The sequence below is a fragment of the Grammomys surdaster genome, unplaced genomic scaffold, assembly GCF_004785775.1.
Source record: "Grammomys surdaster isolate TR1022 unplaced genomic scaffold, NIH_TR_1.0 258, whole genome shotgun sequence".
Taxonomy (NCBI): domain Eukaryota; kingdom Metazoa; phylum Chordata; class Mammalia; order Rodentia; family Muridae; genus Grammomys; species Grammomys surdaster.
This window is the reverse complement of record NW_021604699.1, coordinates 2,390,949-2,410,381: the sequence shown is the minus strand read 5'-3', so window position 1 is coordinate 2,410,381 and position 19,433 is coordinate 2,390,949. Positions and strand designations below refer to the sequence as shown.

General features: G+C 42.2%; 1 protein-coding gene across 2 annotated transcripts in view; it reads left to right on the top strand.

Moving 5' to 3' along the window:
- LOC114627774 (type-1A angiotensin II receptor) overlaps positions 1 to 18,296 on the top strand; it is a 44,918-nt gene extending 26,622 nt beyond the window's left edge. For both annotated transcript variants that reach the window (XM_028775682.1, XM_028775683.1), the window contains one exon: positions 16,318 to 18,296. In XM_028775682.1, coding sequence (XP_028631515.1) covers positions 16,371 to 17,450 — 1,080 coding nt within the window. In that variant the 5' untranslated portion in view covers positions 16,318 to 16,370 and the 3' untranslated portion in view covers positions 17,451 to 18,296. The remainder of the gene's footprint in view (positions 1 to 16,317) is intronic.
- Positions 18,297 to 19,433: the final 1,137 nt, after the last annotated feature.

The window sequence follows — 19,433 nt, the reverse complement described above, 5'->3', positions numbered from 1 at the left end:
CTCTCTCTCTCTCTCTCTCTCTCTCTCTCTCTCTCTCTCTCTCTCTCGCTCTCTCGCTCTCTCGCTCTCTCGCTCTCCCTCTCTCCCTCTCTCCCTCTCTCCCTCTCTCCCTCTCTCCCTCTCTCCCTCTCTCTCTCAATAAAACCCAACAAACCAACAAACAAAAATAAGAAAACAAAGAACCATAAAAATACAAAATCAAAAAAACAAAATATACAGAGATCAATAAAACGATACAAACAAACAAACAAATAAAAAAGTCCAAACAAAGCAATACGAGACAAAAAAATGTACAAAATCACCATTGAGCTTGTATTGTTTTGGCCACTACTCCTGGGCATGGGGGTCCACATTGAAGTATGGTTAATGTATCCAGTGAGACTCCATAGGCAAGAATAGATTTTTTTCTTTGGAAGTAGGTACAAACTATGCAGGTAGCTTCTTGGTTAGTGGTGTAAGATCAAGTCCACCTCCCTATCTCAGCACTGGGACTGGGTCAGACTTGAACCTGTGCAGACCTTAAAGGGCATTTTGTCATTTAATTAGTCCAGGTATAATGTGCCAACCAAAAGTGTATATGCTGTTTAGTAAGATGGCTTTGTTCCCTCAATTTAACTTGCAAACACTTGCACTTCAAATGTTCACTGTTATTTTATTTTTGTAATTGAGTCTTTAACTTGGCTTTATTGGGTTAGTAATATTATACAATCACATAAGATTAGATTTAAAAAGTTTCTAGCATCATTTCAGTTTCTTGACTTATATGTAAGAATGTGATGAAATTAACTTGAAATGTAAAATATCATTGAGTAATTTAATAGGTGTAAGGACAGAGGAATATATTTGGAAATGATATAATGGTGTGTCATTGCAATAAATATACATACAAACACAACACACGTGTGTGTGTGTGTGTGTGTGTGTGTGTGATAGTAACAATAGATATTTGACAGTGGCTGGAGAGATGGCTCAGTAGTCAAAAAGCACTTGTTGCCCCTGCAGAAGACCTGGATTTGGTTCCCAGCACCAGTATGGTGGCTCACAGTTGTCTGTAACTCCAGATCCAAGGGCTCTGATGACCTCTTCTGCCAATTGCAGGCAACAGACATTCACATGGTGCACAGACACACTCAGAGGTGTAACACTGAGAAGCATAAAATAAAATAAATATATCTTTACAAAATTGGATAGAATTTGTTGAGTAGGTAATATTACAACATTTCCCCCTTCATTTGATTTAACTTTCATGTTAAGAGTATACAGTGGAATTTAATTTCATTTAAAACATGAGGCTACTGAAACTCAGAGAGAATGAGTCAATTGCCCAATTACATGGTTACTCAGAGATGTAGTGGGAAGTTTAACCCTGCCAAAAGCTTTTAGGTTGGTTTGTTTCTAGTTAGTAGACTCTAACCATCAACCAAATCAATACTTCTACATGTCGGAGCTTAGTCTATAGATTGGTTTTCCATTCCAGCCTTGGTTTTATTTGATCTAGTCTATTTACCTCCATTTCTGTTTTACCCCTGACCCCCGACCCCTAAGTCTTGGCCAGTATGCTCACTCATTCTGCTGTTTCATTCTTGCTAAACCTACAGTTAACACACACTTCCACCTCTTGAATTATGATGCTCTTTCAGTCAGCAACAATCACTATACTTTTTTTATTCCTAATTCCCAGAACATCTATCTGATTGGCTATTTTTTCCTATCATTTATGGGCCCTCATTTTTGTTTTACCCCGATTGCCCAAGAAAGGATGTTTTGATATTTTCCCAAATAAAATGACTTCACAAATGATGGTGTTTATCTCCCACGTCCTGGATTTGCATATCCTGACCTCAAATTCCTCACATGTTACCTATTCAGCTTCAGCATACAGAAGAGACATCTGTGCTAGGTACTTCTTGGTGTTTCCATATAGAGAGAACAGAATTCTTAATAGAGTAGGGTAGGGGTAAAACTTCCTTTGATGTAACTGTTCTTTCAAACTTGGTGTTTTTCTTCTTAAACTAGTCTATAAGAAGCTTGAAGGAAATGTTTGAGGGCAATGAATGATTGAAATGAGGCCACAGAATCTTGTTTACAGAAATCTATTGATAACTGGTATTCAGAGAGGCTTTTTCCCCTCAGAAATATTCCTTAGCTGTGAGAACTCTATGTCCTGATGGGTTAGAAAAGCAACTCGTACAGGATGCAAGTGACAGGAAATCAAGCTAAGTGGCCACACTCTTGCTGTGCAGTCTCTATATAACGTCATTTGTCAGTATAATCGCCCCCTAGCTGTGACCATCCTCTCTCCTGGACTTCTCTAGTTGCTTTATTCTTTTGAGTGCCTCCATGCTTTTCTAGTTAATGTGCTGTCCCACAGAGAAGAACTTAGAATGAATGCAAAGCTGAATTTATATGCAAATATTTGCCAATTCTTTTTAGACCCTAAAGGCTGCATAGTGTACCCATTGGCCCTCAAGTCCACCTAGTGTCTATGGATGTGATGCCACCAGAGGGCAGACTTAGATTTCCAGAGCAGGTGGCTTGTGGCCTTTAGTGGAGAACTGGTGGCCACTTGGACTGGCTTCAGTTGTCATTGACTCCTTGACTACTTCTTCCAATGTACTTGTGCAAAATCCTTGAGGCCTAGAAAATACTTAGAAAGATTATGTTCTAGAATGATCTCATGATTAGGTGTTTAGGTAAGTCCCAGTTCAGTGCCAACTTGCACCCAACACCAGCTTAGTCTTTTGAAGGATTACTCAACAAAATTGTGTCTTTTTGTAAAAATCTATGAGTATATAAAGACAGCATATAATTAACTTATTGCTTTAAAGGTAAAAGCTTTAAATTATCAAATTTAAAGACAAGAAGTAATGAAAAGAAAAGGAAATGAAACCAAAGGAAAGGACAGAAAGGGAGGGAAAGTGAAGGGAAGGGGAAGAAGGAGAAAAGAAGTAGACCAGCACTCACAGTTGCAGCATAGTTGACGTCTGGCACAAATAGTTGTGTACTGAGGCCCATCCTTTGCATTGTAAATTAATTAGCACTCTCAGTGGTCTCAATGCGCTAGACCCTAGTAGCTTTCCTCCCACTGTTTTAAAAAAGGAAAATGTTCATATAGTGTATCCTTAAAGGATACAGTGACCCTGATTAACAAGCACTGGACTGTGGCATAAACATAGGACTTTATCAAAAACTGTAAACAGCACTTCGGAGCTGGACATACTGGTTAGAGAGTCAACAGCATATGGATGCTCTCTGTTTCCTTATCTGAAAAAAGTAAAAACGTTTGTGCTTCCTCTCAGCCAACTCTTGTAGAGATTTAAGCAGGTAACACAGTACTCGGCATATAGTAAATAGTCACCAGTCATAATCAATAAATGTCAGTCTGGTTAGCCACAATCTAAGTCCTTTCTATGAGTCAGATACCATTCCAGAAGTGCAGACTCAAGCAAGTCACTGTATATGAAATAAGCTTAATTGGACGCTACACACATGTAGCTTTGTGCTACTTATGCAGCTGACGAGATTGACTTGCCATGTCCCATTAACACTGTAATCTTCTCACAGCAGCTACGTCTTCCTTCATTTAAGTTCAAAGGACTGGGAGGTCAAAGGATGCTTCCTTAGCATCCAGTGAGTACTCAGTGTTCCAGAAGTAAACGTAAATGTTTGGCAGGCTCTCCGTGCAGACTAAGTTCTGTGTCCACACTGTTCAAAGAGGAGGCTTGGACATTGCAATTCACTTTCACTCTCTTGATTTGATGTCTAAGTTTCACCCAGTGTATAGGAGATAAGCATCAAAATTAACTGGGGAGGAGAAAAATAAACAAACGATCCCAAATAGCTGGGACACTCAGCTGGAACTGATCCCTGAGAAGAAACTAAATCATACAGACAAGCAAAAAAAGACTTTGTAAAAATTAAGAAGTGGGGCTGGTGAAGTGATTCGTTGGGGAATGACATTTGCCACCAAGCCTGGTTACCTAAATTGTGTCCTTGGGGCCCACATGGTGGGAAGAGAGAAGAAATTTCCTGTAAGATGTTCTCTGGCTTCACATGTATTCTGTGGCAGGCATGTCCCTGAAAATATAAATTAAAAAAATTTAAAAACTAGAAAGTTTTAGCTGTTTCTATCAAATCAGCTTACCAGTTTCTTCCGACTCAAGAAGAATCTGAAATTGTGCTGTTCTATTTCTTCTGCCAAGCTCCCCCATAAGCATAGTTGTTTTGGGATTGGAAGCTGGAATTCAGTGCATGGTACTGGGCTATCTGGAAGAGCAAGGGGGCCTCTCACCACTTCATGGAGACAGGGTAAGCCCATAAGCTCGTGGCTAGTGTGGAGTCTGGGCAGCATGGACACTAAGAGAGATTGAGTTGAGCAGCTTTGTTGGTGGGTAATTTAAGCTGAAATCACTAGTTGGATGCAGGGCTGAGAAAGGGGGAAAACACAGTGGTAGGGTAAATGGAGACAGCGATGATTGTGGGGTGACATTGAACACCTTGGTGCACTGTGTGTCACCTGCCACCTCCCTGACACAGCACTTCTAGACAGACAGCCTCTTTCTCCTTCACAAATCAAGCGAGAGGACTTTTATTCACATTTAGAAGAGGAAGGAACCACCAGAAGGCAAAATGGTGCATTGACGCATGTCTTGCTCTTGGAAAGCATTCCCTTTTGACTCCTGTTCAGACTGTACATGAATCCTGGGAATGTATTTTAATTTCAAGTTGACGTGTGACATCTGGTTACTCATTAATTGCAAATGAAGCACAGGAAGCCAAAGTCACCGCCAGCAACAGCTCATTTTAGTTTTTGAGTGGCAGAGTGCTTTACCGTTTATCCCAGCTCCTGTGCCTCTTGTCAAAGACTATTTATTAGAAAATGCAAGGACCCTAGTGTTGAAAGACAGTGGAGCGGCAAATGACGTCAGATAGAATGAGCTACACATTATTGTTTTAACTACAGTCAATGGACTAGTATTTGCATTTTAAAATTATTCAAGGGGAATTATCAAGGCTGGCAACATTGCCCGATCCACGCACAGTTTTAACAGTCTCCCAGTTTCTTGCTCCCAAGTCAACCCCTTGTTCTTGCTTTAGTTTATTTTGTTTCTAGTACCGTGCACCCCAATCTCTCTGTTGCAATTTACTTGTAGTGAAAGTGATTAACTATTTACACAATAGCATAAATTTAAGAACACCAAGAAAAGTCATGAGGTAGGCATGCCTAACTGTTTGCCTTCATATTACTACATAAAGATGTTCTTTCTTAAGAACTGTATGATCGATTTCTTAGAATAATCTCATGCTTTCACTTACTTTACAGTTTTGTACTTGATTACATTCATAGCTATCTTCACACAGCCCACAAGCCACAGGATGGACAGGCCTGCTAGGGCCTCATAGCCTCCCATGTTCTGTTGCCAGAGGCATTGTATGTCAGACTAGCACGTTTGCCACCTTAGCATCATCAATCACAAACGGTATTGTCTCTTTCCAAATTGGGAAAAAAAAAGAGTGACACATTAGTCGAAAATCACAACTCCTGAACCTATGAGAAGTAAATCATATCTGTAATCCAAGTTCTGAGGAGGGAGGCTGAGACAGTCTGGGCTACATAATGATTTTGAGGCTAGCCTAGGCTACAGACCAAGAGTCTCTCTCACCTGAATCTCTGTGTTCTTAAGGCAGACCTACCTGTTCTAATAGGTAGCTAGTTCCAGTGGTTCCACAGAAGAGAATAACCCAGTCTACACAAATTATATACATTTCAGATACCTGTGAGCTGATGGAGGAAGCATTTTAGGAGATAGCTAGTGCCATGCTAGGTGGTTCACCCAGTTCTGAATCTGGGAAAGACAGGCAGAATTTCATATGCAACTCCTCATCTGACTTCAGTGGTTTCTCAGGCTTCCATTTTTGATGCCTGATAAAGGGCAAATGAAACACCATTGACAGCGTGGCTGCTTAATTCTTTGCTTCTGGTTTTTGGTAATGATTATCATCATGAAGTTCCATTGGCTAGCTTGGATACATAAAACTGGATCTACGGTTTTTGGTTCTCCTCTCGGGCTCTTTCCATTTCCTTGCATAACGCTGGCCCAGTGAAATAGGGTGCTGTCGTGAGGAGTCTGGGACTGGAGAAGGATGTGTGCACATTCATACTTCCTTTCAAGTCAATCTCCATGTTCCTTACTCGCCCCCGCCCATTTGGAACTCTCCCATGGCTCTTCATGTTTAAAATGATAAGACTATTTTCTGTGAACACCAGCATGGCAATGGGAGATTTTTAGTCTTGATCTTTCATCCCAATTTTTCTTTACTCTTGGAAATAAAGACATAATAACATAAACAGTCAAGTTTGGGAAAAAGGGCAAAGAGGAGGAGCTTAGAGACATCAAAAATGAATTGTGGGGTTAGAGGGATGGTGCAGTGGTCAAAGTACTGTGAGAGCATAAGGACCTAATTTGGATGAATACCCAGATCCTGTGTAACACTGAGCAGGGGGGAACATGTCTGACACTTCAACTCGGGAGGGAGGAGACAGGCAGAACTAGGAGAGGGTGATATCCAGTCAACAGGATTAAAATGGTGAGTTCTGGGTTCACCCAGAGACCCTGCCTCATAAAATAACATCCCAGGGTCACCCTATAGTCCCTCCCACACACCCATGTGGCAAGCTCACCAAAAGATGCATGCACCACACACATCTATACCCACAAGTGAGTTGTTAAAGCCATGGTTATTAAGTAGGGATTCCTAATAGTAGGCTCTTACCTTGCATAACTTCTGAGAAACAGAGGTATGGGGGCGACATTTAACTACAGTTGTCTGAGTTTGAGACCAGTATCTGAGTGTCTTCTCATAATCTTCATTTGGGTTTGATGTTATTTTAAGTAAAGCAAAGGCTAATTAATAATGACAGCACATTTGGCTGCCATCACCACAGTTGCTTATAACTGGTATGTAGGGCCGAAAACACTGTTTGTCTTGTGGTCGTTTGCGTGAGGTCAGACCACAGCCTGATACTAATGGGAAAGGAATTACAAACTATTGTTACCACTTACACATAACAGTCATGACTTAGCAGAGATTGGATCTTAAATACTTAATTTATAGGCACCAATATTTGAAGGAAAAAAATGTTTCTAGCTAGGGGAAATATTCACACAAGAAATCCAAGTGAAGGGGAAACAAAATTATCTTCAAAGAGGAAGTTAGATGGGGTCTTTTTAAACTCAGTCTTGTACTTGTTTCTTAACCTTCTATTGTATGAACGGTGCGTTTCCTTAATTTCCTCAAGCACTCTGAATGCTTGCGAGAAATTCCTACTGATTTGTGCCATGCTTTATGGGTTCTCCTCTAGACATGTTATCTGTCCCATGTGTGCGTGCTCTGTCTTGGAATTTGCCTTCATCTAGGCTTTATAATCCTGTCAGTTCAGCCCTGTGAAGGGGGACCTCCTTTGGAGGCTTCAGTATCTGGGCATGGAACTTCTGCTTGGGCATGGAACAATCATCTAATGTGAGAGCATTTTCAAACCCAGTTCAAGGGTTCCCTTTCAACTTGTACTGTTTTCTGTAGACATACTGGATCAGGGCTACCCACTCCGACTTTGGCTGGTCTCAATCATTGTACATATGCATCTGTACGGTATTCTTCTTATTAGTAGTGTCAAGGCTATGTTGAGCCTCTTAGAAATGCATCAGTATTGTTTCCAAGGATGATCCCTTGACTGCTCTAAACAACCTTTCACTTAGTTAATGTCAGTCAGTGTGAACCACTGGCGCTGAAGGAGAGGCTGACCTCAACTTGCGAAGAAGTTGGATTTGAAAAATCTGCTTGGAAATTGATCCTTTAGAATGCAAACTCATCCCCTGTTCATTTCGATGGGGATGCTGTTGATGGTTTCAGGCGAGTCAGTACAATTTTAGACTCTCCAAACATAGGATTAATGGAACCAACTGATTTGTGTGATGTCAAAGTAGGGTCAAGAGAGCAAAGAGGGAGGAGAAGACCATTTCCTCCCTGCCCTGGCAGCTAGGGCTCCCTGGAGATTTTCATGCATTAAATAAATCCCTTCCTGCTGTTTTTTAGCGTCTTTTTTCCTTTAAGACACTCTCATGTGCCTCAAGCTGGTCTCCAGCAATGTAGCAGAGGTTGGCCTTGAACTCTTTATCCTCCCTCTGCCTCAGTCTCCTGAGAGCTAGGATTATACTGCAACACTGTGCAAGCACAAGAGCAAAGAGATAAACTGATTAATCCTTGTTAAGACATGAATGACTGCTAGCCAAAACAATTTTTATGCCGTAATTAACTTTTGTAAAGAATTATCCAGAAATTATACTGCTATCCAGGCATAAGTTCAAAAACCATAATAAGATTAGTGGAAAAGTCAATAAAACCTAAGGAAGTCCTTCTGAGGAAAAAAAAAAAAAGCAACAGACCTCCCCCAAAGCTGAGCCCTAGGTTGTACATATTAATTCTTCTTCTGTCTACTGTCCCCTCAGGCCATTTCTAGAGGCTTTCTGACTGCTTTATTTTCTTGTCCACAAGTCTGGTTTGACCATGGGTGCTTGGGTGAGAGAGGAGCAGAGTGAATTGACTCCAGGAGCTTGAACAGAAATCAGTGTCTGTGCCTAGACCCAGCCTCCCGCCCTCAAGGTACCCACATGTTAGGTAGCTAGTAAGGCATAGCCAGACTTAGAGTCATGGAGGAGGGCGGACACCTCCTTTACAACCCCCTTTAGGTCCTAACTTACATGTCTCTGTAACACACTGGTTTTAAGGAAGGGAAGAGTATCACCACGGACCCTCCTTAAAATCTGACATGCCCTTCAGGAAGGGGACAGCAGAGCTGCCTGTCCTGAAGATTTAAAATGGCATATGAGCAAGGAAGAAGGTAGCAGATTCAGGGAATCCCTTTTGGGTGAAAACTATTCTCTCAGAGTAAGCAAACGTATTTTACAGATTTAGTTTTTAAAGTCTTCTTGAATTCTTTACAATACAAGGATGGCTGGAGGTTTTAGCTCTGGCCCATGACTTTTTAAGCTGTCCAAAAGACCCTGCAAGGGCATCACCATTCTCCCCTTAAGAGTTAATAAAAATTGGGCCTATCTAATTATCTGAACAGGAAGACATCCCTCAAAAATCTGTCTGTTCTAGGACTTCACTCCCTGGGGACTCTGGCCATCCGCTGACTGTTCCAGCTGTGTCCTTCCTGTGGGCCCTCCCAGTATCCCTTCTAGCTCATTCCCATTCCTTTGTGCCAGCCATCAATACTTGGTGGCACTCTCTACCTGGGAACCCGCTGGTCATGCCAGCCTGGGAATCAGGAAGGTGATTCACATTTTCTTGCCCCCAACTGCAGTTTCCTAAGTCTCATTCCCAACCCTGTAGCAAACCACTTGCTGATCTCTCTCTCTCTCTCTCTCTCTCTCTCTCTCTCTCTCTCTCTCTCTCTCTCTCTCTCTCTCTCCTCTCTCTCTCTCTCTCTTTCCTTCCACTGTGGACCATCTCAGCACCTTCTTCTAGCCCATTCTGACTCCTCTGTGTCAACTACCAATAGCTAGAAACCCTGTCTACCTGGAAACTCAGTAGCCTACTGGTCTAGAAATCAGTAAGGTGATCCCCACACTCCTTCTTGACCTCCACCACAAATTCCCCAGTCACCTGCCCAGCCCTGCAGCAGACTGCTTGCAGGGACCAGTCCTCCCACTCTGCCAGTGTTCCCAGAGACTCCACCAAACCTTGCAGTGGACCCACCTTTCCGCGTTCCTATGGGCACTCTCAGTTTCCTCTCTTAGCTCATCCCAATTCCTTTGTGTCATCCTGGGATACCAAGAGACACAATCTACTTGGGACTCCCAGCAGCCACACCTGGCAAGGACTCAAGAAGCACTTCTTACGAGGCAATCCATAGCGATTGCACTTCCTTAAGACCCAGAGAGGCCAACAGAAACCACGGAACCAAATTATCCCTACTCTCGATAGCCTGAACACCAGTCCCCCCAAAAGACCCCCCAAAACCCCCAAACCCAAAACCAGAATTGCTAACACCCAAGACAACATCTCCACATCAGAAGCCAGGAACCCTACCACAGCTGGCCCTGAGGAATGCAGTATAGCTGAAGCACCAGACAAGAACTTCAAAATAGCCACTATGAATGTTCAAGGACCTTAAAGAGGATGTGGATAAATCCATTAATAAAATCTGTGAGCACACAAGTAGTGGGATGAAGGGAAGAAAACCGCTCAGGACATGAAAGTAGAAATAGAACTGCTAAATAAAAACCCAAAGTGAGGTAAAACTGGAAATGAAAAATTGAGAAAGTTATGCAAAACTCTTATATGTAAGCCTCAGCAATGGTGTGCATGAAGATGTGGAAGAAAGAATCTCAGGCATTGAAGACACAGTAAAAGAAATGGATGCCTTGGTCAAGGAAAATGAGAATTCTGAAAAAATCCAGGCACAAAACAGGAAGGCTGAGACATAATGGACAGAGCAAATCTAAGAATAATAGAAATGGAGAAAGAAGAAGAAATCCAGATCAAAACCAAAAAAAAAAAAAATCCTAGAAGAAAAATAATTCCTTAGCCTAAAACAGGAGGTATCAGTGAAGGTACAAGAAGCACTGTTTCTGTCTAAGAGAATTGCAGACAAAAAAGAAGAGACTGAAGGAAAGGCAGGCCAATGACAAGCCCAACTTAGGATCCATCTCATGGTGGGGGTGGGCACCAAGGCCTGACACTATTACTGATGCTATGATGTGCTTACAGACTAGCAAGGCTGTCCTCTGAGAGGCCTTACCCCTACCAGCAGCTAATTGAGACAGTTACAGATACTTACACCCAACCATTGTACTGAAGTCAGGGATCCCTATGGTTGAATTAGGGGAAGGACTGAAGAAGCTGAAGGGAAGAGCAACTCCATAGGAAGACCAGCAGTCTCAACTAATCTGGATGCCAGAGAACTCCCAGAGACTGACTCACCAACCAGGCAACATACATGAGCTGGTCCAAGGGCCCCTGGCACATATATAGCAGAGGACTGCCTGGCCTGGCCTCAGTGGGAGAAGAAGCACCTAATCCTGGAAAGACTTGAGGCCCCAGGGAAGAGGGAGGTCTGGGGGGGAGAGCACTCTCTCAGAGGCAAGGGGGAGGAAGAATGGTATGAGGAATTGTGGGAGGGGAGGCCAGGGATGGGGGACAATGGCTGGAATGGAAATAAATATATGAATAAATAAATGAAGGACAGAATGAAGGAAAGAAGGAAGGAAGAGAGAAGGAAGGAAGGAAGGAAGGAAAGAAGAAAGGAAGGAAAGAAAGAGAGAGAGAGAAAGAAAGCAAGTATAGAGAGTACCAAATAGACTGGACCAGAAAAGAAAAATCTGTTCTTTCCAGAATCTCAAAGAAACACATCTGAAGACACTCTAAGATGAATGGAGAAATTATCCTCATAATGAGATATGTAGCTCAGAAACTCCTCCATTGTGGGTACAGCCTCTCCTTGCTAAACCAGCCCTAAACTCTGAGGTCTTGCACTGAACACGAAGTCTTTTCACTTTCCTCTTTCTGGCTCCCTGTTTCAGACACTAGTGACAATCCTAAGATGCTTGCACTGCCTATTCTCTGATGCCCTTTACCTGGGCAGCTCTCTGCAGGTTTCCATAATGATCCCACCTGCCTGTTTGACTCTAACCCCCAAAACATGGCTTTCTGTCTTCATCTTTCTGGCTTCTGTATCCCAGAAGCTTCCAAGGTCCCTAACTTTTGTGTGTATGGTTGTTTTTCTCCCATACTCTAAAATTGCCCTCTAGGTTCCTTCTGAGTTTGTTTTTAAATTCTAGAGTAAGACCCTGCAGAGGGGACTCTGTGTTCCCTGATAGCATGCTCTCTCATTGAAGAGCCGTTTATCATCTCCCCCCCCCCATTATCGCAGGGCTTACAGTAGTAAACAAGATGATTCAGAACAGGCCTCTCCTCAAGCAGCTGGCAGACCAGTGGGGAAAACAAATATGTCAAGATGATTAAAGTGTCGAGAGCTATAGCCAACGTTCCAAAGCTATGCAGAGAGATTGGGAAAGCTGCTCAGAGAATGGAACATGCCGAGCGGACAATGTGCATGGATTCCAATGACTCTGCTAGAGACAGAAGGAAAGGGTTCAGGGTGTATAGGCTGCGTGAGAGGGACAAGGAAATGAAATAGGAATGTTGGGGCATCTTTTTAGGACAAAGGAGTCTTTCTTGCAACCTAGTGGCCTGGAAATTTGATGGCCACCAAAAGCTGCCCTGAGCCAGTGGCTTCTGCGTTCTTGTTCTGAGAACTGAAAGAACCAAAGTTCCCAGATGACATGGGAAGAGGTTATTATAGGTTCATAGGTCAGAGTGTGTTGGAAAAGAATCATCTTATATTCCTACTGTTGGACAAAGGGACACAGGAACAAAGAGAAGGTAACTTGGCAAGGCAATTTACTTTTGAAAAAGGTTTCAACAATCCAAACCAAGTGAGCGAGCACACAGAGGTAGGGGAAGTTTGAGTAGTGTTTATCCTTCGCAGGGAGGTGACTATGTGTCACCCCCTGGTGGAAGCCTGACCTAATAATCTGACACAATTGGATAATTCATAATTGGAGCAAAGGGGAAGGGTGTGATAGAGTCAAGTCTCAGGAATGCCTGGCATCCAGGACTTGGACAAAAAGACAAGTATATAAGAGTTTCTCAAGCTGAGAGAGGTTAACAGAGAATATTAGCCCTCGGTGGGCTAGCCATCTTTAATAGAAAAGTAAAACAACAAAACCACATGTTTCTCACAATGGACTTAGGGGGTCACAGCTTGTGCCCAACAAGCGAATAAGCCAAATAAAGGAGCCAAACTAAAGGTAAGGCAGAAAAGAGGGATTCATTCAATGTAGTCATGGGGACAAAGAGATCCAGTGACCCTTCTGGAGTCCATCTTCAGGGTCCTGACCTGAGGGTAGAATTTAATAGAAAACAAGAGATACGTATATGCCAGTATGTGGTCCTGTGCCCACTGCTATCTCAGCCTCGAGTCTCTCTTGTGAGGGAAGTCTTTCTCCAGGGCACAAGCTTCCTCTCACAGTAGGAAATTCCTGGGGGAAATTGTAATTTCTTTAACTTCATTTTTTTTCAGTAGTTGGGTAGCCAAAGAGAGAAGCATACAGATGTTCATTCCCACCAGATAGGCCACTTATAGGGGCTGAAAAAGAAGCCAGCCATGCTTTTTGGGTGAGCATGGAGGTCATCATAAGTGACAGATAAGAAACGTCATAGTAAAAGTGCGAGGAGGGGGCTTCAGAGAAAAAGTGAAGAAGCCCAGGGCACTAGGAAAAATCTACTTGAGTTCTGGCTGGCACCCAGAAGAAAGGCAGTAGAGCAGGAAGAGGCAAACATGTGCCTGTTGGAGTCAGGACTCAAAAAGAAAGACAGACCCAACAGAACTCCAGACTCTCCTGGGCTGCCCCAGATGGCAAGAATTCTGGGGGAAACAAACAAACAAACAAACAAACTTAGGTCTTCTCATTCAAGAGATAAACTTTCCACCTGTCTCTTTAAGCATGTAGCAGATCTGCATTCCTACGGGTGGTCCTGCTTTCTTGATTTAACCAGGTGACTGATCAGCCCACTGCATTAGGTTTTTGTTTTGGGATTGCTTGGAATGTTAGGGCTCCACCAAGGCCAGAGAAACAGCTTTCCCTAATTGGCCCCACTGAGCCCCAATCAGGGCTACTGTAACAATAATGAAGCTGGAACTTCTCAGATATCTAACGACTCAGACAGGGACAGTAACCTCTCCTACAGAGGGAAGGCTAAGAAAGGGTCACTTAAAAATCTGCCTTTGAATTTTTTTCCTGGAGAAATGTAATGATTATCTACTCATGCTTATTGGGCATGGAGTGTGGATGACGGCTTACTGACGGTCGCAGGGGTGACGGCTTGTCACAGTTGCATCGCAGCACCATGGCTAAGGGAGTGGAGATGCCACGCTGCTGTATCTTGAAGTCCCACTTCCATTGACTGCCACTTCTATACTCAAGGACCTCCCGCAGCCACTTGCCCTGTAACAGGCAGGAGAAAGCAGCGTATCTGATTGGGGTTCTAGGACTTTTTCTTTTTTCTATCGTGGAGGATTAACCCCATTGCTTGTGCATCTCACTATTTTACAGAGTCACAGGTCACCTTCGGACTCTAGCATGTCTTTGGAGGGCTTCTGCCTGCTCCAGCAGCTGCAGCCAGATGTAGGAGCCGAGGTGCTGAGCATGCTCCTCCTCCTTCTTTGCCAATAGATCATCCCAAATGCTAATCTTGCAGCTTTGGAGCAAAGCCTCCCAGATCGCATCCTCTACCTGCTCCTCCCTCACCTGTTGGTCACACTGAGAATTCCTCCCTACCCCATCGTACATCTACGGAAACAACAACCAAAAGACAGCTATTTTGACTGTTAGTAAGGGAAGATACTAATAATTTTTATGCCCAAGTAAAGATTATGAAGTGAAATAAGTTGTTTAATGACTAGAGTACAGATGTGTGTCATGCCTGTGAGGTTAAAGATTAATTAATTAGATCATATTGGAAACAACTTTTAAGTTATTCTGAGAAATTAATTTCATTTTTTGACTTAGTAGCAGTATTTTCTGAAATTTAGTTTTTACTTCCACTGGTTTTGTTTGTTTTTTATTTTATTTTATTTTATTTTTTTTACCTGCAGACATGCTCAAATAGAACCACACTTCCACATCGTCCCACTGTAAATGGGGAACACATACATGGTCTTTTTTGTGGAATCTTACTCTCATATATAAGAGAGATTAAAAATGGACTCTGAAGGAAATGAGGACAGTTTTTATTATGGTTTGAGAAAAAAAAAGAACTGGACAGACAAGCTAGAAGCTTGGCAGAGATCATGGAAGCTTCTGGGAGGAAGAACTAGCTAGAAGAGAGAAAGTTGTGGTTTTAAAAGTTAGAGTCAAAGAAGCAGGCAGGTTCAGCTATAAAGATCTACAGACAGTCCACACTCTGGGGGACTTCAGAGAGAAAGGACATCCAGAATGTCAGGGCAAGCAGGCTTGGGATGCTGGACAACATCAGAAAAGGGAAAGAAATGAGAAAATGTTTTAACTTGGAACTCAGAAAGCTTACAAATGAGGGTCCTAAATCACTGCATCTAAGACGGGTTTCTGGGGTGTATAAGTTCATATCTCAATGAGATAGTAATTTCTCTCATCTTAGCATGCCTTAACATATGTGTGTGTGTGTGTGTGTATGTGTATATATATGTATATATGTGTATATATACACACACACACATATATAAAATAAAATGGTGTATGTGTGTATGTGTATATATGTATATATGTGTATACACACACACACACACCCCATTATATATATACATTATATATAGTATACTATAAGTTTCAGGGACACATAGTTTTTTTGAGGGATGGTTTCCTATCCAGGTGACCAACTGGTCCATTTGGATTCTTCCTCTCTCTCTCTCTCTCTCTTTCTCTCTCTCTCTCTCTGTCTCTCTCTCTCTCTCTCTCTCTCTGCCTGTCTCTCTCTCTCTGCCTGTCTCTGTCTCTCTCTGTGTCTGTGTGTGTTTGCACGTGTGTGTGCACATCAGTGGAGCATACATATGTGTGAAGGGACGGTGTGCCAGCAGGGTACATATGTGGATTTGAGAGGACAATCTAGGGGCATCAGGCCTCAAGCATCCTCCACGTTTTGAGACAGGATCTCCCATTGTCTTAGAGTTTTGCTACCTTGACAGCACTAGTTGGCCTGCCAGCTTCCAGGGATCTACCAGTCGTTCCCTCCCATCTTGCCATCACTGGGATTAAAGGCGTGGTTCTGAGGGTCCACATTCAAATCTTGTGTTTGCAAGGCAAGAACTTTACCAACTGAGCCATACTGCAGACCCTGTTTAGACTAACTCTCACAGTAGGAGACAACAGTATGTTCTTGTGGTTTCACAGTCTTTTGGACAGTTTAGAAAGTCATGTCTTTTCTTAGAGTGTGTGACTCAGTTCCTGATCTTTTGACTGAAGAAACCATGTATTATAAAGAATGTAAGAAAAATAAAATACTACAAACTAGGTAGGCATATGCTCTAGAAGAGTGGGCCGTCGTAGATTTTGTCAGTTCATGAGGTGACTTCAGAACATACGATCTCATGGTTTTTCCAAAGAGTTAAGTAGAGCCACTAGATTTGTGGTTGCGAATGAAATTTGCTTATTTACAACTGTAACTTAAAAACGTTTAACTTTTTATGTTCTTTGGATTTTTGTTGTTTTCCAGGTCGGGTGCATTTTAAATAGTGTCTGAGAACTAACTCAACCCAGAAAAGCAAAATGGCCCTTAACTCTTCTACTGAAGATGGTATCAAAAGAATCCAAGATGACTGCCCCAAGGCTGGCAGGCACAGTTACATATTTGTCATGATCCCTACTCTCTACAGCATCATCTTCGTGGTGGGAATATTTGGAAACAGCTTGGTGGTGATCGTCATTTACTTTTACATGAAGCTGAAGACTGTGGCCAGCGTCTTTCTTCTAAATCTCGCCTTGGCTGACTTATGCTTTTTGCTGACTTTGCCACTGTGGGCTGTCTTTACTGCCATGGAATACCGCTGGCCCTTCGGCAGTCACCTATGTAAGATCGCTTCGGCCAGCGTCAGTTTCAACCTCTATGCCAGTGTGTTCCTGCTCACGTGTCTCAGCATCGACCGCTACCTGGCCATTGTCCACCCGATGAAGTCTCGCCTTCGCCGCACAATGTTCGTGGCCAAAGTCACCTGCATCATCATCTGGCTGATGGCTGGCTTGGCCAGTTTGCCAGCCGTCATACATCGAGATGTATATGTCATCAATAACACCAATACCACAGTTTGCGCTTTTCATTATGAGTCTCGGAATTCAACGCTTCCCGTAGGGCTGGGCCTTACCAAGAACATTCTGGGCTTCCTGTTCCCTTTCCTTATTATTCTTACCAGCTATACTCTTATTTGGAAAGCCCTAAAGAAAGCTTATGAAATTCAGAAGAACAAGCCAAGAAATGATGACATCTTCAGGATAATCATGGCGATTGTGCTTTTCTTCTTCTTTTCCTGGGTTCCCCACCAAATATTCACTTTCCTGGATGTGCTGATTCAGCTGGGTGTCATCCATGACTGTAAAATTGCCGACATCGTGGACACAGCCATGCCCATAACCATCTGCATAGCGTATTTTAACAATTGTCTGAACCCTCTGTTTTACGGCTTCCTGGGGAAAAAATTTAAAAAGTATTTCCTCCAGCTCCTGAAATATATTCCCCCAAAGGCCAAGTCCCACTCAAGCCTGTCTACAAAAATGAGCACACTTTCCTACCGCCCTTCGGATAACATGAGCTCATCTGCCAAAAAGCCGGCTTCTTGTTTTGAGGTGGAGTGACAGGTTCAAAGCACACTGGCAATGTAATGCCCTGACAGAAGCCAGGGCAGCATCTGACTAAATGGCTCACGACCAAAGGACCGTTCACCCCTGCCTCAGGATCTAAACAGAAAATGCGTTCAATAGACTGTAGATATTGTCTAAAGCTCTGAAAGAAAGCTTTGAAGAAATGACCAAGCAAAGCTGTCTTGCATTAACATATGATGGCTACCCAAAGAAAGACTCAGGAGCTGGATGAATTTGTGGGTTTAGAAAACAGTTTGCTGGCAGAAACGCAGTCTCACCAGTCTCCTTTTGCTATGTTCCTTTTGATTTCACACATAGGTATGTAGAATGTGCTAAATATTTAGACAAGAAACAAGAGATGGAAGTCAAGGTTACTTGGTCTGCTCAGTTCCCAGAGGGCGAGGAACCTTTTTGTCCCTTTAGTCATTAGCAGTGGAGACCCACTTATCCCTGTTACTACATATACTGTGCAAAGATGTACTAATCTGTAGTCATCAAGTTTTAGAACACCTTTGTAAAAATTCAGCCAGTGTCTCAGAAACGTGTCCTGTCCCCAAACAATGCCAGCCAGTGGTGTATTTATATAGCAGTGCTACTGAAGTCATACATCAAAGTCACACTGCTTGAAACAACCGTGACGTACTAGGTACATCAGCTTTATTTTGCATCTGAGAAGTGTATACAGTCAGTGGTGAATAGACTATATATCATAGAATCTGCCTTGCTCTCTAAAAGTATATATTCTCCACATACATGTATATCTGTATCTCTAAACTGTCATCTGATGAAGTTTTGGCAATGTATGTTTACCTCTAAATAAAGTAATTTTATTATAATATATCTAATCTTCATTATTTAAAATAGAAGTCTATTTATTTTTACAATGACATGGATAGAAGTAAAAATACAATATTACAAAAATGTATTTTTACTTCAAGTTTCATTTGGTTGATGGTTCAATATGGTTAGATATAGGTTTTATATCCCACTGTTGAAAAGATCAAGAAGGAACTAGTTTGTATGCCACAATGTGAGGAAGATACGTCATTTTGAATTTTTGGAGTTATTCATATAACACCAAAAACATTTTCATTGCTCATAACATTAAATTAATACAATTTTTTACTCATAAACTTTTAAATAATTGGATGCATCTGGTTATATACATGGTCATTGGAGGAAATTTAGAAGCTCTAGACAACACAAAACAACACTCATATTTAGTTCTTCAGTGGGGAAAAAATAACATTTATTTCAGTGTTTTAGGCCATAAGTAGGGAACAGTGACTTGAAATGTCTGAAGTCTTCGGAAATCTCCAGGTTCACCCCAATGACAGACATAGTTGCTTCACCAAGCATGTTATACCTGCTAATTCCCCCCAGCTCTGCCCAGCCACCAACAAGGAACCAAGTTTTCATACTCACTGTACAAACATACATATGTACATTTTGGTTTTGGAGTCACAATGTATATACAATTCTGCATACAGGCTTGTCCCTCAGTGTCATTGCATAGTAATTAGTATACAATTAAATGTATTTCCTCAAACATTTCAATACTGTTATAAAATACAAGCACACCTGATATAATTAGGGAATCACCAAATTGGAATATTTACCATTTTTCTAAAAATACTTTTGGCATTAGAAGTCACATTATGCTAATCATTCAAGTACATAAATCTGAAAACTCACACTCCAAGAAGAAGTAGAACTGAGAATATGGTTGTAAACATTTTTCATATTCCCAATATGTGTGACCGCGTTTTTCAGAGCGCATAACACAATTTATATGCTACCAGACATGTTTAGCTACAGCTCGTGACAAGCTCAGTAGAGAGGAGTGTACTTCCTGTAAGAACCCAGGTGCCATATACTCGAGCAGGGAACAAACTAGTCTAGAATGATGCCACGGGGCAGCAACCCATTCTTTATCTGGAAGCTTTCACTATTCTTGCCCCAGGGATGCTGAGGTGC